The 26,954-nt window shown below is 35.2% G+C and overlaps 1 protein-coding gene across 1 annotated transcript in view; it reads right to left on the bottom strand.

Moving 5' to 3' along the window:
• The window catches only part of PAPPA2 (pappalysin 2), a 303,742-nt gene that overhangs the window by 118,574 nt on the left and 158,214 nt on the right, over window positions 1-26,954 (bottom strand). The window contains exons 11-12 of the mRNA XM_011981444.1: window positions 23,586-23,779; window positions 21,757-21,903 (exon numbers count right to left, since the gene is read on the bottom strand). Coding sequence (XP_011836834.1) covers window positions 21,757-21,903; window positions 23,586-23,779 — 341 coding nt within the window. The remainder of the gene's footprint in view (window positions 1-21,756; window positions 21,904-23,585; window positions 23,780-26,954) is intronic.

Genomic DNA, 26,954 nt, shown 5'->3' with positions numbered 1-26,954 from the left:
TGTGTGTGTGTGTGTGTTTACAGAAGGGTGAGATCAACCCATAATATTTTGAAATGAAGGGGGAACCACTATAATCCCACCCCAACTAGGGGTAGACATTCAAAAATGTATGATTTGTCAAGTCCATGGAAGGGGGTTAGATCAGAATCAGATGGCTGGCTCAATTCTTTCTGAGAGCATGTCCTCAAACTGTGATTTTAGACATCAAGGCTAAGTCTGCAGAGATTCTGTGTTAGAAGAGCTTATAGAACTTGGAAGGAGTGTCAGAAAGAGACAAAATCAAATTTGTATTGAGTACTGTGATGTGTCATCTGCATCCCCTTTTTTATGACTCTGGCATTTAGCTCATTGGAAAGAATCTTTCCAGAAACTGCCCTCAGAGGGGGGAAAACCTCCCTACACAAGGCCATGCCATTTTCCTGAAGTGGGTGGTGGAGTGGACAGGCAATGTCCAATGACCTTTTGGCTGGGGTGAGTGGTATACAGAGTGGGACAACTCTGAAGGGCCATCCCAGCTCTCTGTGTGATGCTGACACCTGCGGGGGGCTGTTTCAGTTCCCCTCCTTCCTCTGTCCAATGCTGGTTCTTTCACTCCTTCACAGATGCTGCTCTGAGTCAGATTCTCAATAAACTATCTGCTGGCAAATCCTCCTCTCAGAGTCTGAATCCTGGGGAAACCCCATTTAAGACAAAGCCTGAAATTGAGAAAAGGTGTTATGGAACATAGCTGGAGAGGATTCTTTCGGGAACAAGAATGCATAAACGAAGAAAGGCATGAGAGCGTTCCCCAGCTGGGTAGGATTCTATCCTGGATAAAAAAGCATTGCTATCTCAATTATTCATAAGTCTGTGAAGTTGCCATGTCTGGGACTGGAAAAAGCTTTCATGTAAAAATCAGTAAAAAGATTAGTAACAATGAAACAGAAAGGAAGGAAATGAGTGCTTTACCCTCAGAATAAACTATTCACCCACTGAGAAATGGAGCTTCTCTGTTAGTGCACTCAGTTAGTTTTTGATGGAAATGAGAATCACATACACACAGTCATCTGCGCTTTTGCAGGATTCCCACAAAATGCAGGGATCCACATAGGTTCATTTTCCAAACAACAGAAGATTTTCTTTTGAAGCACAAGACCATTTTAGAAATTTCAGTCATGGATATAGCAATAATTTAAATGCACCTTAGACAATTTTCTGCCTCCTTAAGCAGAGAATCCTGAAATTCAGCAGTCCCTAACCTTTTTAGCTCAAGGGACCTGTTTTATGGAAGACAATTATTTCCACAGATGGAGATGGAGGGAATGGAGGAGGATGGTTTCAGGATGAAACTGTTCCATCTCGGATCATCAGGCATCAGATTCTCATAAGGAGCCCACAACCCAGATCCCTCACACGTGCAGCTCACAATAAGGTGTGCTCTCCTAGGAGCATCTAATACAACTGATCTGACAAGAGGTGGAGCTCAGGGGGGGCAATATTCTTTCACCCAATTCCCACCTCTTTCCATGTGGTCACGTTCCCAACAGGCCATGGACCAGTACTGCTCCATGGCCTGAGGGTTGGGAATCCCTGCTGTACTTAACTGAATTTTCACTTGATGAATTGGAGACAATTTCAAACCATTTTGAACATCAATTATCTTACTAAATGCTAAGATAACAGTCCTCTGAAGTAGTGCTCCTCAAACTTTAATATGCATACAAATCACCTGAGGATCTTGTGAAAATGCAGATTATGAGTTCCTAGAGCTGAGATCCTGCATTTCTGACTAGTTTTCTGGTGATGCCAATGTTTCTTCATGCCAACCACATTTTGAGTAACAAGGCTTTAAAGTTATTTAATAGATATAATTATCTTTGCCTTTAGCACTTAGTAGTCTAAGATTGTAATACTTTCATTCATCATATTTGCTTATTATCTTCTTTTATAAACTCACCATCAAGCTTAAACTTAAATGCAGATACAAAAGAAATCATCTAATCCAAACGCATCATTTGAAACAAATTTGAATAGAAAACTGATGCCCAGAGAGGTAATATGATTTTTATAAGGTCACTTAACTGGTTAATGGTAAAAACAAGGCTTATATTACTGGTCTTCTGAGTGTATCTTTTCTCCCAGTTTCTAAATCCCCTACTAATTTGTTGCTCCTTTTCTAAAACAGACTGAAAATTCAGATAACAAATATTCTTAGAATTCAATGTAAACAGCTCTAACAAAGGGTCTTGTCAACTTTCCTATGAGCACAGTCAAATAATCCAAAGTAGTAATTGGACTTGGTGCCATCTGTACATGGGCTTTTTCTTATTTTGCTAAATTATGATATCTGGACAGTTTCCTGGATGGTTGAAGTCATCTAGGAATAACTGATTAGCATCTGACTAATTACATTTTTAAAATTATAAACTATTTTGCCAGATTTAGCCAAAACAAACCAAAACACACGATGGGCACTTGAATTTGACCATCTGATAAGCAATGAGGTTTAAATATGCCCAAATATTGCATGGAGATAACTATACTAAAAAAAAAATTCACTGTTTATCTAAAGTTTAAATTTAAATGGTTGCTCTATTTTTTTCTGCAACCCAAAGTTGAAAAGATATAAGAATGTACAATAAACTTGATTGTGGTAATCATTTCACAATGTGTGTGTGTGTGTAAAAGTATCACATTGTGCAGGGCGTGGTGGCTCACGTCTGTAATCCCAGCACTTTAGGAGGCTGAGGTGGGCAGATCATTTGAGGTCAGAAGTTCGAGACCAGTCTGGCCAACATGGTGAAACCCCGTCTCTACTAAAAATACAAACAAACAAAAAAATTAGCTGGGCATGGTGGTGCACACCTGTAATCCCAGCTACTCGGGAGACTGAGAAAAGAGAACCGCTTTTCTCTTTTTTTGAACCTAGGAGATGGGGGTTGCAGTGAGCCAACATTACACCACTGCACTCCAACCTGGGCAACAAAGTGGTACATTTACAGTGTACAATGTGTGTGTGTGGGGGGGTTTTTGGTCAGTTATAAGAAAATAAAAAATGAAACACATCAATTTAAAAAAATCACAATTAGGAAAACAAAAATGAAGACAGAAAAGGAAGAAGTATAAAGAACACAAATTTAAAAAGGAAAAGAGCAATAGAGAAAAGGATCTTGTGGATGTTTATGTATAAAAACAAAAATAGAGATAAAATTGGTAAAAGTGGTAGACACTTTTTGGCCAGTGAATGATACAGAGCACATATTTTCACCTTGGACTGGCCCTTAATTCCTGAATAAATAAAGACTCACTATTTAAGTGCTTCCTAATAAAATGTAGGGCCAAGAGAAGGAGAAAAAAAAAATCTCTAATAAAGACACAGTTGGCACAATAAAAAGTTATTATGCCTTGAAAAATAAGTGCTAGAAACAAACAAACAAAATGCTATTAAAAATCTAAGGTTTTAAAAGGAAATTATAAGAGCATTACAAAATACTTAGGACTGAATGACAATAAAAGCTTTATATGTCAAAATTTATGAGGCACAATTAAAGCAATACTTAGAGGGAAAAATTATGGAACACCAAAAACAAATTAGCCAAACATTTCAACACAAAAACCTAGAAAAAGAACACCAGTGTAAATCCAGACAAACAAAAAGCAAGGAAATAATGAAGATAAGAGTAGAAATCAGTGAAATACAAAAAAACGAGAACAAAAAGAGAGATGAACGAAAGTAAAAGTTATACTTTGAAGACACTGATAAGCCAGACTAAACCCCATGCATATGTAATCAAGAAAAAGAAAAAGGGAAAAAGAAGGTTCAAAAATATACACAAGAAAGGATGTAGCGACTACAGCTAAAAGAGTTGAAATATAATAAAAACACATTATGAACAAATATCAGCACTAAATTTGCATATGTGGAAGAAATTAATAAATTTCTGGAAATAACAAAAAATTCAAAATTGGAAACAAATAGAAAAAATAAGACATTAGTAAAAATCAAAGAAACTTAAGTGACAGTCATAAGTATTCTCTCAGGTAAGCCCCACACCAGTTGATTTTACAGGTAGGCGCTGCCAAATTTTGAAGAAACAGATCATCCTTATTTTATACAAATGGTTCCAGAAAATAAAAAAAGAAAATTGTACAACCAATTCTATGAGGCTTCTATAATTGGAATATTCAAAAAACAAATATATAAAATAATTCTACATGCAAAAGTCAAAAATAAAAGATTACCCAATAAAATCCAACAATATGTTTAAAATATACAATAAGCATGTAGTTTTGCTTCACAAAGGCAAAAATGATTTGGCAGCTAAAAAAAAAAATCTGCCAAGGCTATTTAACATAATGATGAATCAAAGGAGAAAAATCACAGGATCATATCAATTAATACAAATCAAGGGGTTAAGTTCAGACCGTATGTTTTTCAAGAGGCAGAAAAAATGATTTAAGGCTTCTTCTAAAATTTCAAATCTTTTTATTTTTGAAATTGGCTGGTTTTATTATTTTTTCTCAACAAGGAGTACAGGTTGCAAGTCCCTGAATTTTGTGTGTGTGTGTGTGTGTGGTTAATAATGACTTCTTGGCCGGGCACAGTGGCACACAAATAACGAGTAAGTGTTCATGAATAACGAATAGCTAATTCAAGTTTGAATTTGTTTGCTTTTGCTTCTCTAGTTCTTTTAATTGTGATGTTAGGGTGTCGATCTTAGATCTTTCCTGCTTTCTCTTGTGGGCGTTTAGTGCTATAAATTTCTCTCTACACACGGCTTTAAATGTGTCCCAGAAATTCTGGTACGTTGTGTCTTCATTCTCATTGGTTTCAAAATTAATTCAGTTTTGAAAAAGACGTGTAAGAAAGTGGGAGAGAGGACATGTCCTGCTAGCTATGTTCATATGGTTAAAGCTACAGTAATGAAAACAGTGTATTGCTGGTAAAAGAAACAGGTGAAAAGACCAATGAAATATAAAAGAGAGTTAAAAATTAGAATCACGTAATGTCTAGAACTTGGTGTGTAATCAACACAGGACTCTACAATCACTAGGACAAGGGTGGATGCTTTAACAGATGATACTAGAAAAATTGGATTATACATGTATTTAAAAGTAGATCCCTATCTTATTCTATATACAAAAACAAATGTTGAATATATTAAAGGCTAAAGTTTGACAGGCAAAAGCATAAAACCAATTTAAAAATGAAAAGGCATCTTTGCAATCTTAGCAAAAACTAATAATTAAAGCGACAAAAAAACCCCTAAATGCCTGATAATTACTGTGTAAAGGATGCTATACCCTACCAATAATCAGAAAAATAAAAAATATAACAAAAGTAAGATATCACCTTTTTCCCCATCATCTTAATTAAATTTAGATAATTGGGTAATATTGGGTTTGGGCAAGGATACGTGGAAATGATGTACTAGTCTCATTGTCTTTAAACTACTATGTTTAAGGTTAAGTACATGTTTGGGCATATTTCTGAACTTCCCTGTTCTATTGATCTGTTTATTTATGTTCTAGCACCTTGATATGTTAATGACTATAATTTTAGGATGTATTTTAATATTTTGATAAGGTCAGGCCTCCATTAGTCATCTTTTTCAGAATCTCCACAAAAAAATTAAAAAAAAAAACCATTAAAATCAACTGATTAAAATCAACTCTGTAATTCTTTTAAAAATCTTGTTAGGATTGTACTGGGATTATGGGAAATTTAAAATTTAGGGAGAATCAGCATTCATATGATACTGAGTCTTTCTATACAGGACCAGTTTGTGCCTCTTCGTTTATTCAAGCCCTCATGTTATCTCTCAGTAGCATTTCTTCATATAGATCTTTCAAATTTATTTTTAGTTTTATTTCTAATTATTTTACCATTTTTATTGCTATTGAGATATTTTCATTTTTACTGGTGATTGTTTAAATTAGTCAGCATATTTATTTTCACCTTAATTTTGTATTAAACTGTGATACCAAGTGAAATAATTTTCAGGTTGTTCTCTTTTCAATGCTAACTAAAATTTTACTTCCTTCTTTCATATTTGATGTTTAACTTCCTTTACATCTCATGAAGTATAAAATCAAAAGTCTAACTGCACTGGCTAGATTCTATTTCCAGAGAAAGTAAAATAATAGTAATGATATTGAAGTTTTTTCTATTTTACTAACTTCTGCTTTTCTCCGGGATTTTACTTTATATTTTAATTGATTTTAATTTGATCTTTTTCTAATTGTTTAAGGTAGAAACTCTGATTGTTTATCTTATTTTGATTCTTTCCTAAATATAGCATTTTAAATGCTATAACTTTCCCTGTAAGTACTGTTTATAATTGCATCCACAAATTTCAATTTTGTTTCATTATAATTCAACTCAAAATATATTCTAATTTCCTCTATACAATGTTTTTTGGCCTTTGAATTATTTAGCAATGTATTGCTTAATTTGGAGATGGCCTAGATATCTTGCTCTAATTTATCTGTATGCTTCAAACATTACAAATCCATTGAGACTTGTCTTATGGTCTAGTATATGGTCTGTCTTGGTGAACGTTCCGTGAGCATTCTACAGTTATTTTGAGTGTAGTGTTTCTACAAATGTGAGTTAGGTCATGATATTTGATAATGATCTTCAAATCTTATATATCTGTTCTGATTTTTTGGCCTACTTATTAAATGAATTATTAACAGATAGGTGAAAAAAATCCCCAACTATGATTATGAATTTGGCTGTTTGCTCATTAGTTCTGTTAATTTATAATTCACTTCTTTTGAGCTTCTGTTCTTAAGTGCTTCAATTTGTAACATGATTATTATGTCTATTTTAGAAATTAACCTATTTATCATTATGAAATATGCTCCTTTATCTCTGGTAATACACTGTTTTGAAATCTATTTTGACAGATATTAACAAGGCACATCAACTGTCTTATGTTTAAGATTTACATGGTACATAATTTTCCACTCTTTTATGTTTGATGTACATGTCTTTTTATTTGAAGTGTGTTTTATATAAATAGTTTTTGTAATTGGTTCTTTTTATATGACAATTTCTGCCTTTTATATGGAGTTTTTAGATAATTTAAATAATGTAATTAATGATATAGGTGGGTTTAAGTCTACCATATTGGTATTTATTTTCTATTGTTTCCAACAATTATTCATTTCTTGGTTCCTCTTTTCCTGCCTTCTTTGAATCAATTAATTTTATTATTCCATTAATCTTCTCTTTGATTTTTCCTCTATAGCTATTTGTGCATATGTGTATTTTTATTCTAGAGATTACAATTTGCATCTCTAGCTTATTGCAATCTACTTCCAAAAAATATTACTATCCCATGAATAATGTTAGGACCTTACAGCAGTATTATTCTACTTTGAACTGCCTTGCCCTTTGTGATCATATATATTATTTCCCATAGAAGAGGTCAGCTGAGTCTAACATTAAAGCTGCTCTACTTCCTTTTTTACCCACTTATGCTTCTTTCCCTTCTCGCTCACAGATGGTGATCCCTAGACCACTCCTTAGTAAATGGCCTGCATACCAAATTCCATCTCAGAATATATTTCTTAGAGAATCCAAATCCAACCTGCCACAAACAAAGAGAATCACCAATTCTCCTCATTCTTGAAAAATTCCCTTTGATGTGATTTCCACTCAAACTGCAGCCCATCTTTTAAAAGGCTTTGCAAGAAGAGGTGGCTTGCCACTATTTCTGGCCTCAGAAGAAATGGTAGTGGCCATCCTCTTTTCAATCTAGACCAGTGTACAGTCATACTTATTTACCTCTGCTCTGTGCCATAAATAATATTATCAATACGCTCTCCATTGCCAAGGCTAAGACTTAATATCCCATCGTTTATTCATGCGTTCACCAGTTTTGAGCACTACAATAAGTAGGTTCTGCACTCAGTGTTGAACATACAATCTTGACCACACATGGCCTCTGCCCTGAGATCCTTATAGTTCACGGGATGAAGAGATAGGTAAACAAGAACAGTGGAGTATACAGGCACTTTGTGAGAAGTGTGTATCGAGGATGAAGCGATAAATTATACCACCTGGGACTCAGGAGAAGAGTTTAGAAAGGGTTAGGTTCTATAATGGAAATAATCCTTGAGCTAAATGATAGAAGTAGAAGGTAAGTTTGTATTTCTTGGGGAGACATAATGAGTAAATCATTTACAGAGAAGGAAAAAAATATGAGCTTCCCATCAGGAATGTTATAGAAAAGTGAAAACTCTGACATATTTCAGCACTAAAATAAATCTGTTATGATTAAAATGACTAAACCCGTGTGTGTGTGTGTGTGCGTGCGTGCGCACACGTGCGTGTGTGTGTGTGTAAACAGGTGTGGAAGATGTGACAAATGAAATAATTCAGCCTGAGATAATGCTTATCTCTATCTCCTTATGTCCAATCAGTTACCAGGTTCTTTCAAGTCTGTTTTTCACTTTACTGTATCTGTAGCACATGACTCACAACTTTGTCTTCTACCATATTTTTGTAAACATGTTCACTGCTATGTATGTACCTTAAGGGTGAACATGGTAATTCATTCATTCTTTGGATCCCTCCATATCACAACATATTGTTCATATGAGGCAGTGTTTACTAAGTAGAATTAAAAGTGAATGTTGTCATGGTGTGGAAATAAAGCAAACACTCATAAATATCTTTAATACTTACTGGAAACATGATATAGAATAGGGGTTAGCACACTATTGTCCACAAGCCAAATCTGACCCACTGCCTGTTTTTGTACATCCTGTGAGCTAAGAATAGTTTTTGCATTTTTGAATGGTTGAAAAAAACTTTAAAGATGAATAATATGAAAATCATATGAAATTCAAACTTCAGAGTTCATAAATATAATTTTGTTGAGATATAGTTATGCTTGTTCATTTACATATTGACTACAGCTACGTTCACGCTAATGGAAGTGTTACGTAGTTGTGACACAGACTGTATGGACCATAAACCCTAAAGTATTTTTTTCTCTGCTTTCTTTATAGAAAATGTTTTCTGGTATTGAGAGAAAGGACCATGAGTTTTTCCATAAACTGGATTTGAATTTTAATCCTATCTGTAGCTCTACTAGCCATATTATCTAAAGTGCTTAGCCATCTCTGAATTTTAAGATAATCATTTTTAGAATGAGAAAAATTATATCTCTGGTAAGAATTTATATGAGAATTGATTTAAAAAAATCAGGAATAGAGTAAATTTCAATCAATGCGTTTCTTCTTCTTTGATGCCTGGTGTTAGAGATTTTCATCTTTGAAATCCAATCAATTAAATATGTATTGTATTTTCTGTTAAAGATTCAGTCAGTGTTTGGATAGTCGAACCCAAACAAATGAAGAGAGGAAATTATGGTTAAGAGGCTTTGGGCTTTATTGTAGCAAAGGTTTCCAGGCAGTGGTCTGTAATTTATAACTGATGTGGAAGACCCTGGTATTTAAAATACTGTGAGCATGTGGTGGTTGCTTTTAGGATTGCTAACCAGTCCAGCCTGAACGGGACCATTCCAAATTGCAGACATTTTAGAGGAGCCATGAAAATAAACATGAACATATGATTTTGCATATGTTGACGGGCTCCCTATGAAACCAAACAAGAAGTACTTATTGAGTATCTGCTTCTCAAATTGCTTCATTTGTTGTCGATATTACTTAGATACAAGGGACTTTCTGGGAAGAATTATGCCTTCTGTTTCTTTCTCAATCCCCCAATGACACCAAGAGTTGACAATAAGTATTTAACAAATCCTGTGAACTAGATTAATAGATACATGGTCTTTCAAGAATTTAGAAGAAACCCAGCGAAAGACGATAGGATGCCTTTCCTTACAATCCAACATATGTTTTAATTTGTTTTCTTGCTCGTGCTATGTTCTTGTCTGTCACCAGTGTTTAATTCTGGTTTTGGCATATTATAGGTGCTTAATGAATGCTGATTGAAGGAAGGAACATAGTATAGATGGATAAACATTGGATTAGAATCAAGAGGCATAAATGTGAGCGTCCGATTTATTATTTTATTCTTGAGTGATGTAGAAAAAGTACTTTGAGTCTTTGATTCTTATTTTACTCACCTGTAAAACTGGAAAACACCTACCTTGCCAAACTCACAAGGCTATACTAGGGATCAAATACAAATAGTGCAAGAGACTGTACTTTGTAAACCATAAATGGCTATAAAATGTGCTTATTATGTAAATAATAAAAAAGACTCTGCATTTTATATTTAAGAAAATTCTTACGCTTTTTGTCTATTGGCTCAAGATTAGAAGAAAAGAAAAACTAAGAGTATTACTTCAGTAAATGTAGACTAAAATGACAGAAATTTTTTTTGACAAGTAAGATTTTAGTCAATGAAAGATTTTGGGAAGATATTTTCAAGACTAATGTTTTCCACTATCATTGTTTCTCATTTGTAGTAAACTTGTCTCTGAACGACTGCATACTAATCATATTTGTGTATCAAATCAGGATTAAAGCGTACTGAAAGGAAGAATAGTCAGAAATCCTATATTTCTCTGAAAGGTTTTTGTGTGTGTGTGTGTGTGTGTTTTTTAAAGCTAACCACCTGATCTTTAAAAATCACTTTCTAAGTTATTTGATGTTGTATTGATTTGTGAAGACTAAATTTTCTTAATAGGTCTTATATAGTAACTGAACTTTCAATGATATTAATAATTTTTTCTAATACAAAGACTATTACTCCTGAATCAGTTTTAGTATGAACTGGGTATGGTATAGATTAAATGTAGTCCCCAAAAGTTAATGTCTTGGAAATTTGCTTGCACTGTGTCAAGAGACAGAGCCTTTCAAAGGCAATTGGGTCATGAGGACCCTGATGTCATGAATAGATTAATGCCATTATCGTGGGAGTGGTTTAGTTATCATAGGAGTGTCTTTTATATAAAAGTGAGCTCTCTCTCACATGCTCTCTTTTGCCCTTCTACCCTGGTACCATGTTTTGATGCAGCAAGGCCTTCACCAGATGTTGAGCAGATGCCAGTGCCATGCTCTTGGACTTTCTAGTCTCCAGAACTATGAGCCAAACAAACTTCTTTTCTTTATAAACTAACCAGTCTGTGGTATTCTATTATAGCATCAGAAGGCAGACTAAAACAAGGTACATATCTGAAATGTAAGGTGTAGCTAATTGACATATATTAAAACAATTCCAGAGATTTCTGTTTTCAGCTATGATAGAGTAGCGTGTAATACAACAAACTGTCCTGGCAAGAACAATCATAAAACATGAATTAAGTATACAAAAAAGTTTAAAAGCATTTGAGGGCAACCAAGTAGTCAGGACTTAAAAGTCTAATAAAAAAAAAAAAAAAAGAACACATTGAAGGGAACTTTATATTCTGTGTTACTTTAACCTTTGAGGTATTCTTCAAATCCTAAGCAATGCAAAATAAGAGTATAAAAGGCCAAGTAGAAATTGGCAATAGAGAGGCCAAAAAACTAAGGAGAGTTTTTAGCAGACACACTGCTGATGAAATAGAAATTGTACTTCAAAGACTGTCAATGTGGAGGTCCTAATCCAAGCTTTTAGTTGAGACTCCTGAAGAGTCAAGCCTTAGAAGAAAGAAAAAACTGAAAAAAAAATGTATAAAGGCTCACAAATAAAACACAAGCTTGAATTATCTTAATTATTCATTGAATTAAAGTGATCTTTCCCAAATCTTACCAAGCGTCCAAAAAAAAAATCTTGAAAGGAAGATATTATTAGTCAGAGCCTCTACAATTTATTGTATCTGATATTCACTTAAAACATTATTAGTATAATAGTAGAAAAGCCCAAATAAATACGATATTTTAAAGTCAACCTAAACAGACCTCTCCATCAAGATATTGGTGTTATCAGATGCAGAATTAAAAATGATTGTGATTAATATGTTTTTAAATAGACTGTAAGATGAAGAATTTCACAAAGAATACACAGGAAAAACTGAATAGGTATTCTAGAGTTAAAATACAATAGCAAAACTAAGGATTTAATAAATAGTTTAACTGCTGATTATATTGAGCAAAATTTGGGATTATTGAAACAGAAGATAGCTCAGTGTATAATAATCAGACTACAGCATGAAAAGGAAGGGAATAACAAACAGAAGAATAGAAAAGTTAAAAAGATACACAGCAAAAAGGTGTAATGTATGTATATTTGGCAACTAAGAAAAAAAAAGTAAATGAGCAGAAGAAATATCCAAAACTTTTTTTTTTTTTTTTTTTTGAAACTAAGACACTAAGCCACAGATTGGAGAAGCTTCACAAACAAGACATATGCGAAGACAGGTAGGCCTGGGAACATCATAAAAAGACTGTTGAAGACAAAAAACAGAGAGACTATATTAAAAGCACCAGGGAATAAAAGACATTGCCTTCAAATGTATATCAGATGTACAGCTAACTCTCCAAAATATAGAAGTGAAAAGATAACAGGATAACATCTTCCAAAGGATAAAAGAAAACATTTGACTACCTAGAATTTTGTACCAAAGATATCCTTTGAAAATGAATGCCAACTAAAAATATTTTAGCCACACAAAAACTGAAAGAACTCATTGTCAGCAGGCCCACATTAAAAGAAATAATAAAAGTGAATTTTATCAAGCTAAACAAAAATAATAGAAGCATAGAAATGTAGAAAGGATTAAAGAGCACTGGAGAGGGTAAATATTAGGGAATTTAAATTCATTTTACTTTAAAAATGCAGAAAGCAATAAATGGAGGAAAAGCATTCTAAGGTATTATAAAATTGTGAGAGTATTAATTTATACCAGTCTCTTAACAAGTTAGTGTGTGTGTTGCAACCTCAAGACTAACCACTGAGAAAATAAAAGTATAGCTCACTGTGATGGTAAATTTTAAATGTCAACTTGGCTGGATTGAGGGATGCCTCGATGGCTGGTAAAGCGTTATTTCTGGGCGTGCTTGTATGGTGTTTCTGGAGGAGACTGTCATGTGAGTCAGTGGACTGACAGAGGAAGATCCACCCTCAGTGTTGATGAGTGCCATCTAATCATCTGGGAGCCCAGATGGAACAAACAGGTGAAAGAAGGGGAGAATTTTCTTTCTTCCTCTTCCAGAGCAGGAAACTCTTTCTCTTTTGCCCCTGGACATCAGAACCCCGGGGTCTTAAGCCTTTGGACTCTGGGACTTGTACCAGCAGCTTCGTGGGGCTCCTGAGCCTGTGGCCTCAGACAGAATTATGCCATTGGCTTCCTTGGTTCTGAGGCTTTTGGACTTGGACTGAGTCACGCTACCAGCGTCCCAGGTCTCCTGCTTGCCGAGGGCCTATCATGAGACTTAATTGTGTGAACCAATTGCCCTCCATAATTGTGTGAGCCATTCTCCTGATGAATACCCTCTTATTATCTATTTATATGTAGATACATCATATTATTTCTCTCTGGAGAACACTGACTAATACACTAACAAACTAATAGAATGAGAAATCACATAATCAAACTATGTATTTTATAAAAAAGCAAGAAAGAGACAAATAACAAGAAAGAGACAAAGAACAAATGAATAAGAAACTGTAAGTTGGTAAGTTTAAAACTAAACATTATTAATTACATTAAACGTAATTGTACTAAGTTCTCCAACTAGAAAACAGAGAATTTTAGATTGCATATATATAAAAAATAATATGTTGACAACAAACTAAGCATATTAAATATGATTATAAAGAAAAGTTAAAAGTAATAGGATAAAAGAAGACACAATACACAAATATAAAATGTTATTCAGTATCGGCATGGCTACAATAAAACCAGACAAAGGTTATGATAAAGCAAGAAGTGTTGCTAGATGGCTTTTAAAGTTAGTTTTAAAAGAGATAATTCACCTAAAAGATACAAAAATCTAAAATTATATACTGACAGTTTCCAGTTTACACAGTTCTCACATGGATGAATATCAGTTATAACAATTTAGCTAACTAAAACCAGTCTCCCAAGAACATGATTCATATTTCAGTTTGCACAATATATTAATTTTAACTGTATAAAGTACCCACTTCACTATTAGTCTTTCAATTCAAAAATCACCGTGTGAATTATAAATGTGAATAATGATGGGTGACCAATCACATCATTTCATTCAAAGTCTGTCACTGACTGGTCACTGGGTATCTGTTATTTCATTCATACAGAAACTAAAAAGTGTATATTTATGTTACCATTTTGTCTCCTAGTGATAAACTTAAATGACACTTTACAAAAATGGATAATCAAAAGAGAGAATTAGCTAAAAATGATGAACATGCAGCAAATAAATGAAAAATGATAATGTTGGGAAGTGAAATTTGAATCAAAGATAAATGGAGTTATAAAAGAAATAGCTGACTCTGGGAATGTTGACTCTCTACTGCCATTCAAGAGACTCTGGGAATACAGCAGAGAAAGTCAGTGAAAGTGAAATTATTGATATAAATAAAAAAATAAGTTGTGACAAAAAGGAAGAAGCTGTCCCAGAAGTGATGTCAAGAAAAAAGCGTATGTTAAAGGAACTCTCAGAGATATTTCATAACATTGAAAGTGCAAAGGATAAAATGCTGGAAGTGGATTCAAACTTCACAAGAAACATGACAATTCATCAACGCACAGAAGAACTGCTTGCTTTGTAATGTAAGTCATATAAAGAGGAAAAGGTAAACAATGTTTAAACTAGTCTTCGTAAGTTTTCTTTTTTTTTTCACAAAAAAGGAAACACTTTATTTCTTTGTGTTTCTGTTTCAAATTCTAGTGAACTAAATATCAGTTTCACTAGTTGTTTTTCCATTTTTCTACATACTTATAACTAAAAATAAGAGAGCATTTAATGTTACAAAAAATCTTTTATATATCGTGAAATAATTGTAATTTTTCCCATTGATTATTAAGGTTACATTGCATAGTTGCAACTTGTATAGTCATTTTGTGGTTTCACACTACCAGGCAAAGTAAAGAAAGACTGCCTTCACATTTAATAATATAGCCTCTAAATGTCTCAAAAATGACAAAACTAAAAGAGAAACAAACAAGTCCAAGATTTTGTTGGAGGACTATAATACATATCTCTCAGTACCTGATGGAAACAGTACACAAAATATTGGGAAAAATCAATATATACAAAATATATATAATATAGGAAATTTCAACAACACGATCGACAAATAGGACATTTTAAATATATGGAATGTTTTATCCAACAATTGCAGACCACACATTCCTCTCAAAGTACATGTAATACTTACTAATATTGACCATAGACTGATCCATAATTCAAGGCTCAACAAATTTCAAAGAATTGAAACATAGAATATATTTTTGACCACAGAAGAATCTAGCTATAAGTTTTTTTTTAAAAAAGTAATCCCAAATCCACATATGTTTTCAAGTTAAACAGCACACTTATAAATAACTCAGGAGTAAAAAAAGAAATAACAATGGTTTGAATTGAATGGTAACAGAAATAAGGTGTGAAAACTTATGAAATGTAGCTAAAGTCATGTTTAAAAGGAAATGTATGGCCTTCATGTATAAAATTTAAAAACAGGACAAAAATCAATTACCTATGCATCACCTCAAATTACTAGAAAAAGAACAAGTTAATGCAAATATAAAGGAAATAATGAAAAACAAGATCATATATATCTTCGGTTGGTCATATAAAAAGATTAATAAAAGGTTAATGAAAATGATAACTCTCTAGCAAGACTGAGCAGTAAAAACAAAAGAGATAAGCCACAAACTAACAATAGCATGAGTGAAAAAGTATACCAGATTCTGTAGAAACATAACAAAGAAAATAGCAGAATATTATGAAAAACTTAATTTGATATTTTAGATTTTTTTAATGGACAAATTATTTGAAAAACCCAACTTATTAAAATTGACTTAAGATAAGTAGAAAACACAAATTTTTCCACCTTTGTTTTACAATTTTAATCTATAATTGTATTTTTTTCCTCAAAGAAAACTCTAGGCTCAGATGGTTTCACTGATGAATCCTCAAAAAATTAACACCAACCTTACACAAAATATTTCATAGAACTGAGAACTGGAGAAAAAAGAAACTTATTTAAGAAACTTATTTTTTTAGTTTTGATCATAAAACCTGACAAGATAGTAAAATAAAGAAAATTAGGGCCAAACTCTAATGAATGTAGATGAAAAACCAACAACATATTCTCAAACAGAATTCAAAACTATGTGATTGGTTGTTGGTTTTCCAAATATCTTAGGTTGGTTTAACATTAAATTTTTTTTTTAATGTGAGTTAATATAGTAACAGAACAAAGAGACAAAAATATCATCTCAATAGATGCAGGAAAAGCATTTGATAAAATTCAACTCCACTTTCTCAGAAAATTGATGCAGGGCAGGCAAGGCCCCAGATTGGGACTTAGCCAAGGAGAGGTTTTGGCTTTGCCCAGGAAAGAACTTAAAGGTGAGCCAGTGGTGTTAGACAGCAGTTTTTATGAAGAGGCAGCAGAGGTATCACTCCTCTCACAGCAGGGCTACCCCATAGACAGTGTTCTTAGAGTAGCAGCCTAGGAGCTTTGGCAGTCATATTTATACCCACTTTTAATCATATGCTAATTAAGAGATAGGCTATTCAGAACTTTCTGGAAAAGGGGCAAGGAGTTTTCAGAACTATATAGGGTAACTTTTGGGTCATTGCCATAGCATGCTGCCATGGCATTTACAAACTGCCATGGTGCTGCTGGAAGTGTCTTTATGCTAATGAGCAGTGAGGGCAACTAGAGGTCACTTTTATTGTCATCTGCTGGTTTTGGCTGGCTTCTTCACTGTAGCCTGTTTCAACCAGATCCTGCTGTGATTAGCAGGGCCCTGACCAATGCTTACAAAACAAGTCCTACTGATCTTCTACCTTACCTGCCCCCCTCAGATATTAGATACTCCTCCTTAATCCTTAGGGGGCCGCAGAAGGGTAGAGGTCTATCTTCTCTGAGTGCTTTCTGCTAATTTTACTTTGCTTTCTGCCTAGCAATGGGGGAAGAAAAATCTTTGGATAGCTGGCCTAAGGGGCCTAAAGGGAGGGTGTTTTTATTTTTCGACTCAGAAGATGGGATGGGTTGGAAGCCTTTTGCCGCTATCATTTTTACATGGAATTGTTGTAATCTAGAAGATACAAACTTTCTTAAGAGCTTAAATTAAGGCGGAGTGCAGTGGCTCATGCCTATTTTCCTAGCACTTTGGGAGGCCAAGGCAGGCGGATCACCTGAGGTCAGGAGTTCGAGACCAGCCTGACTAACATGGTGAAACCCCATCTCTACTAAAAATACAAAAATTAGCCAGGTGTAATGGTGGGCACCTGTAATTCCAGCTACTCGGGAGGCTGGGGTAGGAGAATCGCTTGAACCCAAGAGGCAGAGGTTGCAGTGAGCCAAGATCCCGCCATTGCACTCCAGCCTGGGCGACAAGAGCCAGAGCGAGATTCCACCTCAAAAAAAAAAAAACAAAAAAAAGAAGAAAGAGGTTAAATTAGCAAAGGACAAAAACTAGTAACAACAAGAAAGCTATCATTAGCTTTTATAATAAAAGTCCTAGGAGCGGTAAGAACCAGGTAAGACTTGGGAGAACATTTTTGATAGTCAACCAAATACAGCTGGGGCCAGTGTCCTCATTGTATTTATGTTATCAGGTAGTTTGTTCATAGATTTTTTTGAAGGTTAACCTCAATCTGTTTAAAGTTATTAATATTAATATATGTATAGATTTTATTAATAACTGCATAGACTTGCCTTGTTTAATAATCTACTAAATAATTCAGCACTAGTTTGTTATCAAGAATTATATTTGCCCAAGAGCTTAATAAGCTACTAAATAATCCAGCACTAGTTTGTTATCAAGAATTATATTTGCCCAAGAGTCTAGAAATTTTTGAATTTCCTTTAATGCCTAATCTGTGTTGGTGGCTAATGACTGTAGGGTTTGAGTCAAGCATTTCAGGGCTAACTCATGGTAGGCAAAGCCACCCCAGGGGTCCATTAGTCTTATTGCTGCCCCAATTCCTGCCAGAATCAACCCTATTGCTCATTTATTTCTGGTATTCCTGGGTCTTAAGGGGTTATAGACAGTGATGTCCATAGGGGTAAGCATGGCTAATGTATATTTACCCATTTCACCTTTTTGACATATAAGGGAAAGCTATGCCTAAAAGAACATGTGGCTCCCCAGCAAGTCGGGAATGGTTATGAGATATGAATGTTTCCCACTCATGACCACAAACAAAAATGAGCCCAGTTGGGGCACAGAGGTTCCACAAGGTGTGATGTCTATCCTTTGCGGCCAAGTTGGGTCTGTAGAGATATTTCTCCCCTGCTCCAGTGGGGGTGGTCAAACTATCCTTGCTCTTTAGAAGGGGGCTGTGCTTCCACCTTCCCCAATTAGGCAGTTGCTTAACCCTGTGTGTTTTGATTGAGGAGAAGACCTACAAACAGATTTTTTGCACACAAGTGGAATCCCATTCACCTTGCTACGACCTTGGGAACTTGGCAACTTAGAGTTAGATTAGAGCACTGAAGGGAAACTTTTGTTTTTGTGTCATTAACACAACAGTAGGTACAAAAGATAGAATTATTAGTGCACTAGAGGTAAAGATAGCCAACTTTCCAGGTCTGGGTAATAGTGGCAGGGGGTTTACGTGGAATCCATTAAGTGGGGAAGAGTTTCACCTAACAAGTAGGGGACTGGGTACTTTGAGATTGCAGTGATTAGTCAGGAGGTCTGGAGAGATGGCCATGAGATTTTTCTGGATAGGCCAGAAGGTGGAATTTGCTATTCTGGAAATGTTGATGACAAATTTAGTAATCACAAAGATGATTCCCTGATGCTATAATTTTTGAAATATTTTATTGTAGAGTTTTACTCCCACCCACCCTGGATTAGGTTAATTGAGAGAGCAAACAGAATTAATAGTGCCAACATGGTGTCTAGTTGGGCCTTAGAAGAGTCTCTACACCCAACAAGGATCCAAGAGGTGTTTTCTAGGAGAAGGTAGTTGGCCAAAGTGATAGAAAAGAAATATAATCAAGAAGAAGAGAAGAATTAATGCTCCTATTCCCATCCACAGTATCATGTTATTACTTTTAGCCGTGTGTTATTTTAAATAGGTAGCGGAGGTCTTTCAAAGGTCATGGCTTCTTCCCCAGATGTACGTTATGGTGCCTGTGACTCATAAAAAAACACGTTTTATTCTGGAGAGGTGTACCCAAGCAGTTATGTTTTAAAGGTTTAATATGGTGAGGGTATTTAATAATACTTGATAGGGGCCCTTCCATTTTGGTTGTAATTGATCCTTAAGGTATCCTTTTTTTTTTTTTTTTCTCCCAGTAAGGCTAAGTCTCCTGATTGAAGAGAAAAAGTATTCTTTTTTGTGTAGGAAAGGGCAATACTTTATTGTTATAATTTGGAATGGCCTCTGATCCTGGCTTAAACATTAGGGGTTGGGAGCATAGTGAGGTGTGTCTGACCCTTTATTTCTCATCAGGCTTGAATTAGATTTTTTAGTGTTTGGAGGGAATTCCCTTTGGCCAAAGCGGGGGATCTACTCAATGTGTAGAGGGCCTATGGATTTTTTTTTTTTCCAGTTTATATTTTCCCTTTTTGTCAAGGCACTCCAGAAATAGTATTAATAGTCAAGCTTTCCTCTTATCTCACCCTGATGCTGGGGTGGTGTGCTATCTGCCCCAGGTCCATTATGTCCTTTGTTGGGATCCCTATGGTCAAGGGACTTAGTTAAAAGACTTATAGCTAATTAATTGTTTTAGGCCAGATGGAAACGAAGGTGGGCAGACACTTATTAACTCTTAAACCTCTTTTAAGTAATATAAGAGTCAAAACTAAAAGTCAAAAAATAAGGTTATAAAACTAATTTATGTGTGTTGAGTTACTATAATCTTGGCTTGTAGTAATTAGTTATATAAAACACAAGCATTTTGTTAGCATCTATGTGCCTGTCTTTGATTTGGAGGGTCTCAATTAATTTTATCTCTCAAAATCTGGTCCGTATAATCTCACATGCCCACTTCTTCCATAATTGTTTTTGGGCCTGGGGGGACTGAACAGTTTTACATTTTAGAGGCAAAATAAAACATAAAGAATCAGCAATGCTTTCAACAAAAAGGTCAGAAGCCCAGCCTAGTTTTGAAAATGACAGGAAAGGAATTTCACAGGTAGCTAAACATTTAAATTATTTAGTATCAAGGACTATAATAAGTTATATTAATTTAGGTAAAGGCAAAATTATTAAGTGAATACAAGCTTGCCCCTGTGTCTCATGAAAGCAGTTTACTTTGATTATCCCTTTGCTCAGGTTTAAAGAAGAGGCTTTGGTTAACTTGAGTTTGATGTTAGATACTGGCAGGAGTTGGTGCCTTTTCTAGACTCCATCTCTACATAAAATTTAAAAATTAGCTGGGTGTAGTGGCAAGCAACGGTTGTCCTAGCTACTTGGGAGGCTGAGGTGGGAGGATCTCTTGAGCCCAGGAGTTCAAGACTATAGTAAGCTATGATGGCACCACTGCATTCCAGCCTGGAAAACAGAGCGAGACCCCATCTCTCGAAAAAAAAAAAAAGAACTTCAGTTCGTCTAAAGCTGTGTTTATGAGCAAGAAAAGTTAGTCATAGTGTTGGAAGATATGAAAGAGCATATTGCTGAAAAATAATTAACATGCATACAATTATGATGAAATTATATAAATTATGAAGAAAATGACAGACAACTCAATGGAAAATTGAACAAAAGACTTGACTATGCTCTTAAAAAATATGTACGAGTAGCTGATATACATATGAAAGGCCCCTAATCTCATTAGTTATCATGCAAATACAAACTGAAACCACAGGGCAATACCTTTACATATTCAATAAAACATTAAAATGGAGACTTAAAATACCAAATGTTGATGAAAATGTGAAACATTTGAAACACTCAAAACATCTGGTGGGAGTATAAATTAGTACAACCACTGTGGAAAATTATTTGGGATTATTTACCAAAGCTGGCCTACTTGTGATTTGGCAGTTTCAAATATACCCATCTGTTTATACACATTCACCACAAAAATGTACAGAAATGCTTATAGCAGAATGACTTATAATAGCACAATAGAGAAAAACCAGAAATAATTCAAATATTCATCAATATTAGAATGGTTAAATATATGGTGGCGTTTTCATACAGTGCAATGCTTATACCACAATGAAAATGAACACTACTGCTAAGTGACGCAGCATGAATGAATCCCACAAATAGAATGCCAAATAAGAAAGAATCAGTTGCAAAGAGTACATACTGTAAAGTATTTTCCTATAAATTTCAAAAACAGACAAAACTAATCTATGATGATAGAAATAGATTCACCTCAGTGCTGTAATAACTAAGAGGAGACATGAGAGAGCCTTGTAGGGGGGCGGTGATGGAAATGTCCTATTTCTTGATGTGTGTTGTGATTAGAAAGGATGTTCACTTTGCAAAAATTCATTGAGCTGTGCGTTTTTGATTTTTGCACTTTTCTGTGTGTATGTTACACTTTGATAAACTAATTACTCATGTATTAACAAAAAGAAGTCCACAATTCAGAGAGGTGAAAATAAACTCAATATTAGCACTTTGAGATAACAAAAGAAAATTTTCTGACAGGTCATCCAAATGCACCATTTACACACACACACACACACACACGCTTACACCTTTCACACGCACAAAAGAAACATTTGGGCCACTTACTTTGAGCCAAACCTCATCCTCTTTCTTCAGGCTACTTTCTGGCTGCTCACTCCTGTCATCCTGAGTTTCATTTTCACTGGCAACACAGGGAAACCAGCCAGTTAGGGGACGGTGGTTGGGTAAATCTGGATGGTATGATGTGCAAATCTGAAATACAATTTCAACCAACAATTTGAAGTATGGAGTGTGAAGATATAAGGACAATGAAACTCTCCAGCTCATAGCAAAGTTTTTCTGTCTTTCTGAATGCCTAATGATCACATTATTGGCAAAAAACTTTTCTCAACATTGAAGTATTTCTCAGTGCTCTCTTTAACATCAAGATATAACTTACAAGGGTAGAAAACACAACAGGCCTCAGTTTATCATCAGCCCAGGGGTCTTGCCCACTGGGTGGTTACAAATAGTCCTGGCATATTTCAGGCAACTGCCCCAGGAAAAAGCAGGGGAGTCTGTCTGGGGTGATGATGAAGCCCTTACCAGGCAGCATCCACTGCCCCAAAAGTGAGGCTACTGAGTTGGGGAACCACTGAGGATTCAGCTAAGTAAAGGAGCCAGAGAAATAAAACTCCAGGAAATTTCTCCCACTTCACTTAGGGAAGACAGACAGGCTAGACTAAAAGCCACTTCAGAGAGCGGTCATTACCTCAGAATCTCCCAACTTCCCTGGCTTTCTGTCATCGGATGCCAGGACTTGAAGGAGCAAGATGCCAGAATTTAGGCTGAGAGAGTGTGGCAGAAATGGCTAGCTGCCGACTGGTATCTATTTCCCCTTACTTTTTTATTAATAAACTCCAATTTTGTTCAAGGCGACAGTGTATCTGGTTATAAACGCTCATCTCCCTAGGGTTCCTTACAACTAAAGGTGATGAAGTGGCCTAGATTTGACCAGTAAGAGGTGGGTGGAAGTTTATTGTGTGGAATGTCCAGAAAAGCTATCATTTTCCCAATAAAAAGGGAAAGACTCAGCTGACATGCACCTATTTCCCTTTGGCCTGTCCCCTCCTTCCTTGAAATGCTGATTTCACACCTAGGAGAACTGCAGCCATGTTTTGAGCAGGAGGAAGAAGGCTGCACTCGAGGATGAAAGAGCTGGAATCTAGAAGACCCTGGGTCCTTGATGAAATCCTTGAACTGGAGCATCAACCTTAGCTGGCTCCTCAATCTTTTCAAAGATGTCTTCTCAAGTATAAAATCATATTATTTCATTCTGGCCTAAACTATCTAGAGGCCTAAATCTCACTTCTGTGAAAGGACTGTATTGCCTATTCTAATAAATCAAAGAGTTTATTTTGCAACAGAAGCATCTAGAATGGGTCCCAAGAGTCGTGAGCCTTTAATCTTCTTTTCAGTCTTCAACGTTATCTCATAGATGTCATTGGTATAGCATTTTAGATCTGTCAGAGGATCTCCTATCCATTTAGGTGGATATTCAGAAAAAAAATTATATACCCAAGGATTTACTTCTAGCAAAACTCTACAGTTTCTTCAATAATAAAACTTCTTTAAATCAATTTATACTTTGATCCTCAATACACACTTTAAAGCTTATTTGATCACTGTAGTAAACCATTGAACATGAAAAAGGTGTTACTATACCCATTTTCCATGTGAGAACATTGGGTCCCAGAGAGGTTAAGTGACTTGTCCAACATCATGTAATTATAATAGCAATGCTGGTAGATCCAGTAATGTTGCCTAGGCCTTCTAACTCCTTTCTTCTTCTTTTTCTTCTTTTAATTATCCAAACACAGACCCCAAGTGTAAGCATAGGGGGAGTCACTTTACAATTTGCACAGCCTCGACTCTATTCATCTGGCTTAACTTACCAGGGAATGAGGTTCTCCAGTTACCAAGGAAACAGGACACTTATTCTTGTCTTCATGAGAGGAGTAAGCCTGAGTAGCCCACTGATCCAAGTATCCTTTGGGAGTGTAGATGCCACAGTCTACAATGCTGGTTTTTCTCTCAAAAGGTTCACATATGCCATCTCCCTCATACATGTAGCAAAGGCTGGGCTCTCCTGCCAAGAAATATTGTGTGACACAGAAAGAGTGTTTTCATAAATGTCATGATAAAAATGAACATGGGAATGTCCACGACGTTTCTTCTCCAGCCCACTAAAGAGAATTCTGCAATTGCCTGCCAGTCTAGTGCCTACCCCAAACACACAGATACACATACATCCCACACATCCCTAAAGAAGAAGGATTTTTTTCTCATTGGGAGAAAGGTAGAAACCATCTACATTATAAAAGTACAGAAAGGGTTGAGATCAGGGAAGAAAGAACAGGGAGAAAAAAAGCAGCTGTAGGCTGGGTGTGGAAAGAAATTTTAAGTAATAGTTGAGTAAGATATTTAGGGGAAGCTAGAGATATAATATGGTAAAAGAAGAAAGGAATATAAATAAATCCTAACATATATTATATATTTGAATCTTTTTCATAGCTTTTGAAATATTAAAGTATTAGGGGGGATTTTTCTCAATCACTTTTTGTTGCTTGTGTTTCTTCAACTGAGTGACTGCTATTAAGCTGGAGAATATAGGCTCCAGGCTTATGAGGGTTACATATGTATTGATTTTTTTTTAGTCTTAGAACAACCCTGTGAGGTTTGTATTTTGTTTCTTTTATGATAGGAAGCCTGAGTCTCAGTGATTTTATGTGACTTCATAAAGGACCCTTGAATGGTAAGCAATAGAGCATTAATTTGAGTCAGGCTTAAATCCAAGAGCCAGAATGAAGGTTCAGCAGCTATTACTCCACACTGCCTCAAACTAAGATAGAGGGGCTGTCTTCAAAAGCAAACAGGTGAGAAACGAATATCTGAGAAAATATACTGGGGTTGTAAAGCCAGCTGGTATGCACTGGACAAGTTCCATTCTTGCTCATATAATAACTCCTAGTAAATGAATAGCACTGACTCTTTATAGATACATAGACACAGTGCCTTCAAATGTAGATAGCTTAGAAACACTTACAAAGCCATTTAAGTTCTGTTGCATTTTTTACCAAAATATGAGGCAATTAATATTAATGGAACAATTCAAATTTCTATTTTCTACTTAAAAAATAGGACATGAAAATAAGATTAAGATTCAAAATAACACCTACGTATATATTCAGTGAGAGCATTACTAAAATTTACTGTTACTATTTCCTTTTTTTCATGTTCAATTCTTCATAGCAATACCACAAGACTGTTCCAGTAATTTACCAGCTGTCCATCAACATATAGTTATTAATTATTCTCTTAATAATTTCCTCTAAGACACTTCTGTGGTAAATCTATCTCTACTTGCCAGATATAAGCCACTGTCCACAGGACTTGGTTGAAAATCTATTTTGGGCTTTCAACTCATACGTTTCATCAAACCTACTCAAAGCACTCTCCAAAGCCAATGTATGTGCTTTTGGAATGACTTTCCCATGATAATTCTCTCTCTCTTTACGTGTGTGTATAGTTTTGTTTTGTTTTTCTACTTATAACCCAGTAACTACTCTTCTTGCTTCTTGTCTCTATTTTTTTGAGCACGGACTTAAAATTTTTGTTTATGTTTCTTTCAAATTCTTCTGAAAATAACTGAATACTTTAAAAATATATTTTACAATGGTTTCTTCAAACCTGAACTTTTGAGAAATAATGGAATATAACTATGTGCTTAGCATATGATGAACTTACGATTCACTAAAAAAAGTCTAATGTTGGAATATATCATTTAACCTTACCCTGTATAGTTAAAACCATTTAAATATAGTCTTACTGGGGTTGAAGGAAATAGCCAAACTTTATGAGATCAAATGTGATAGACACAATATAAGGTCTCCTTGTAAGTTAAATAAGACTTGAGCTGCACTGAGGAAAGTTTAGTGTTTGGAGAATATATACTGCATTTAATATGAGACTACTATGTGGCTACCAAAAAGAAATAATGCTAGCAGAGGTTGTGTTAACAAATACTTGTGTACAGAAGAGGGAGGTAATCGGTTCAATGTATTCTGCATAGTCAGACCACATCTGGAGTATTGGATTTCCTTCTGGGCATTGACCACATGAAGCATGCCAGTTTGGGGTAAATAAGAAAGGGTCTGGAATCCTAATCACATGAGGGGATGTTTGGATTGGAAAGGAGAATAATGGAGAGGTATTTCAAATATCTGAATGGTAGTCAAATAAAACAGAAAAAAATATATATCCTCTGTAGTTTCATAGCAGGGAAAATGCACTTGATTAAGCATGAGGAAAGCTGAGTTCCAGGGCTGGCTCTGCAAAGATTTCATTCTATGCCCTTGGATGAGTCACTAAAATGTTCTGAGCCTCAGTTTCCAAACTGGAAAAAAAGGAAAAAATTTTACAACAGATAAGGCCATTTGTAAACAGAATGGTCTGTTTCAAGGTGCATTCTTCACTGCTAGAGTTAGGTAAGCAGAGGCTAGAAACTCATCTCTCATGCTTTGGTAGGAGGCATTTATGTAAGACAGAAGCTGTGCTCTAAGTCACTGATAAACTCGTACTCAAGAAAGGATCAGGGACTCGATCAGACTCATGGTACACAACATGCACAGAATACATGGTACCGCTGAACACATAGTACACAACGGGCCTTTTTCAAATGGATGGATGGATGAATGCATGGAGAGAGGACCACCAACAGTCTATGATGCAGGTCTGGCTCTGCAGGGCAGGGACATTTGTATATTCTGTGTAGTACTTAACACCTTAATAAATTATATATAATTGTAATCACATTCTACTTTATCTTAAGATTTCAAGACTTTAAAATAGTTTTAAATGCACTGCTATTTAAAAAAACTTCGATGTGTGGTTATGCTCCACCAAATAATTGCAATCTATGTAGATGACAATGGAAAATATATGCATCTAAGGAACCTGGTGATGATAGCTTTAATCAGAATTGGAAAAGTGTTGTAGACTGCCTCCCCGGAGTGGCAAGAGTCTAGAGTAAAAAGCACCTTATACTCTAGAGTTAAAATTTTTACCAGTGATTCTCCAAGGCTAAAATGTGTTAGGATCCTCTGTTATTCTTCATGATTGAATCTGTGACACACAGTCACCAAAATATGTCTTGCCTTTGCTTTGGCTTAGATTGTTTCCTTACCGTAATTTGTATGTACAGTCCATATGATTGTGCTACTTACCTGATATATTGGCGTTACCCTGGAGGACCCAAGAGAAAT

The sequence above is a fragment of the Mandrillus leucophaeus genome, unplaced genomic scaffold, assembly GCF_000951045.1.
Source record: "Mandrillus leucophaeus isolate KB7577 unplaced genomic scaffold, Mleu.le_1.0 Scaffold226, whole genome shotgun sequence".
Classification (NCBI taxonomy): domain Eukaryota; kingdom Metazoa; phylum Chordata; class Mammalia; order Primates; family Cercopithecidae; genus Mandrillus; species Mandrillus leucophaeus.
The sequence above is the reverse complement of the archived record's forward strand: the minus strand, read 5'-3'. Positions and strand labels throughout refer to the sequence as shown.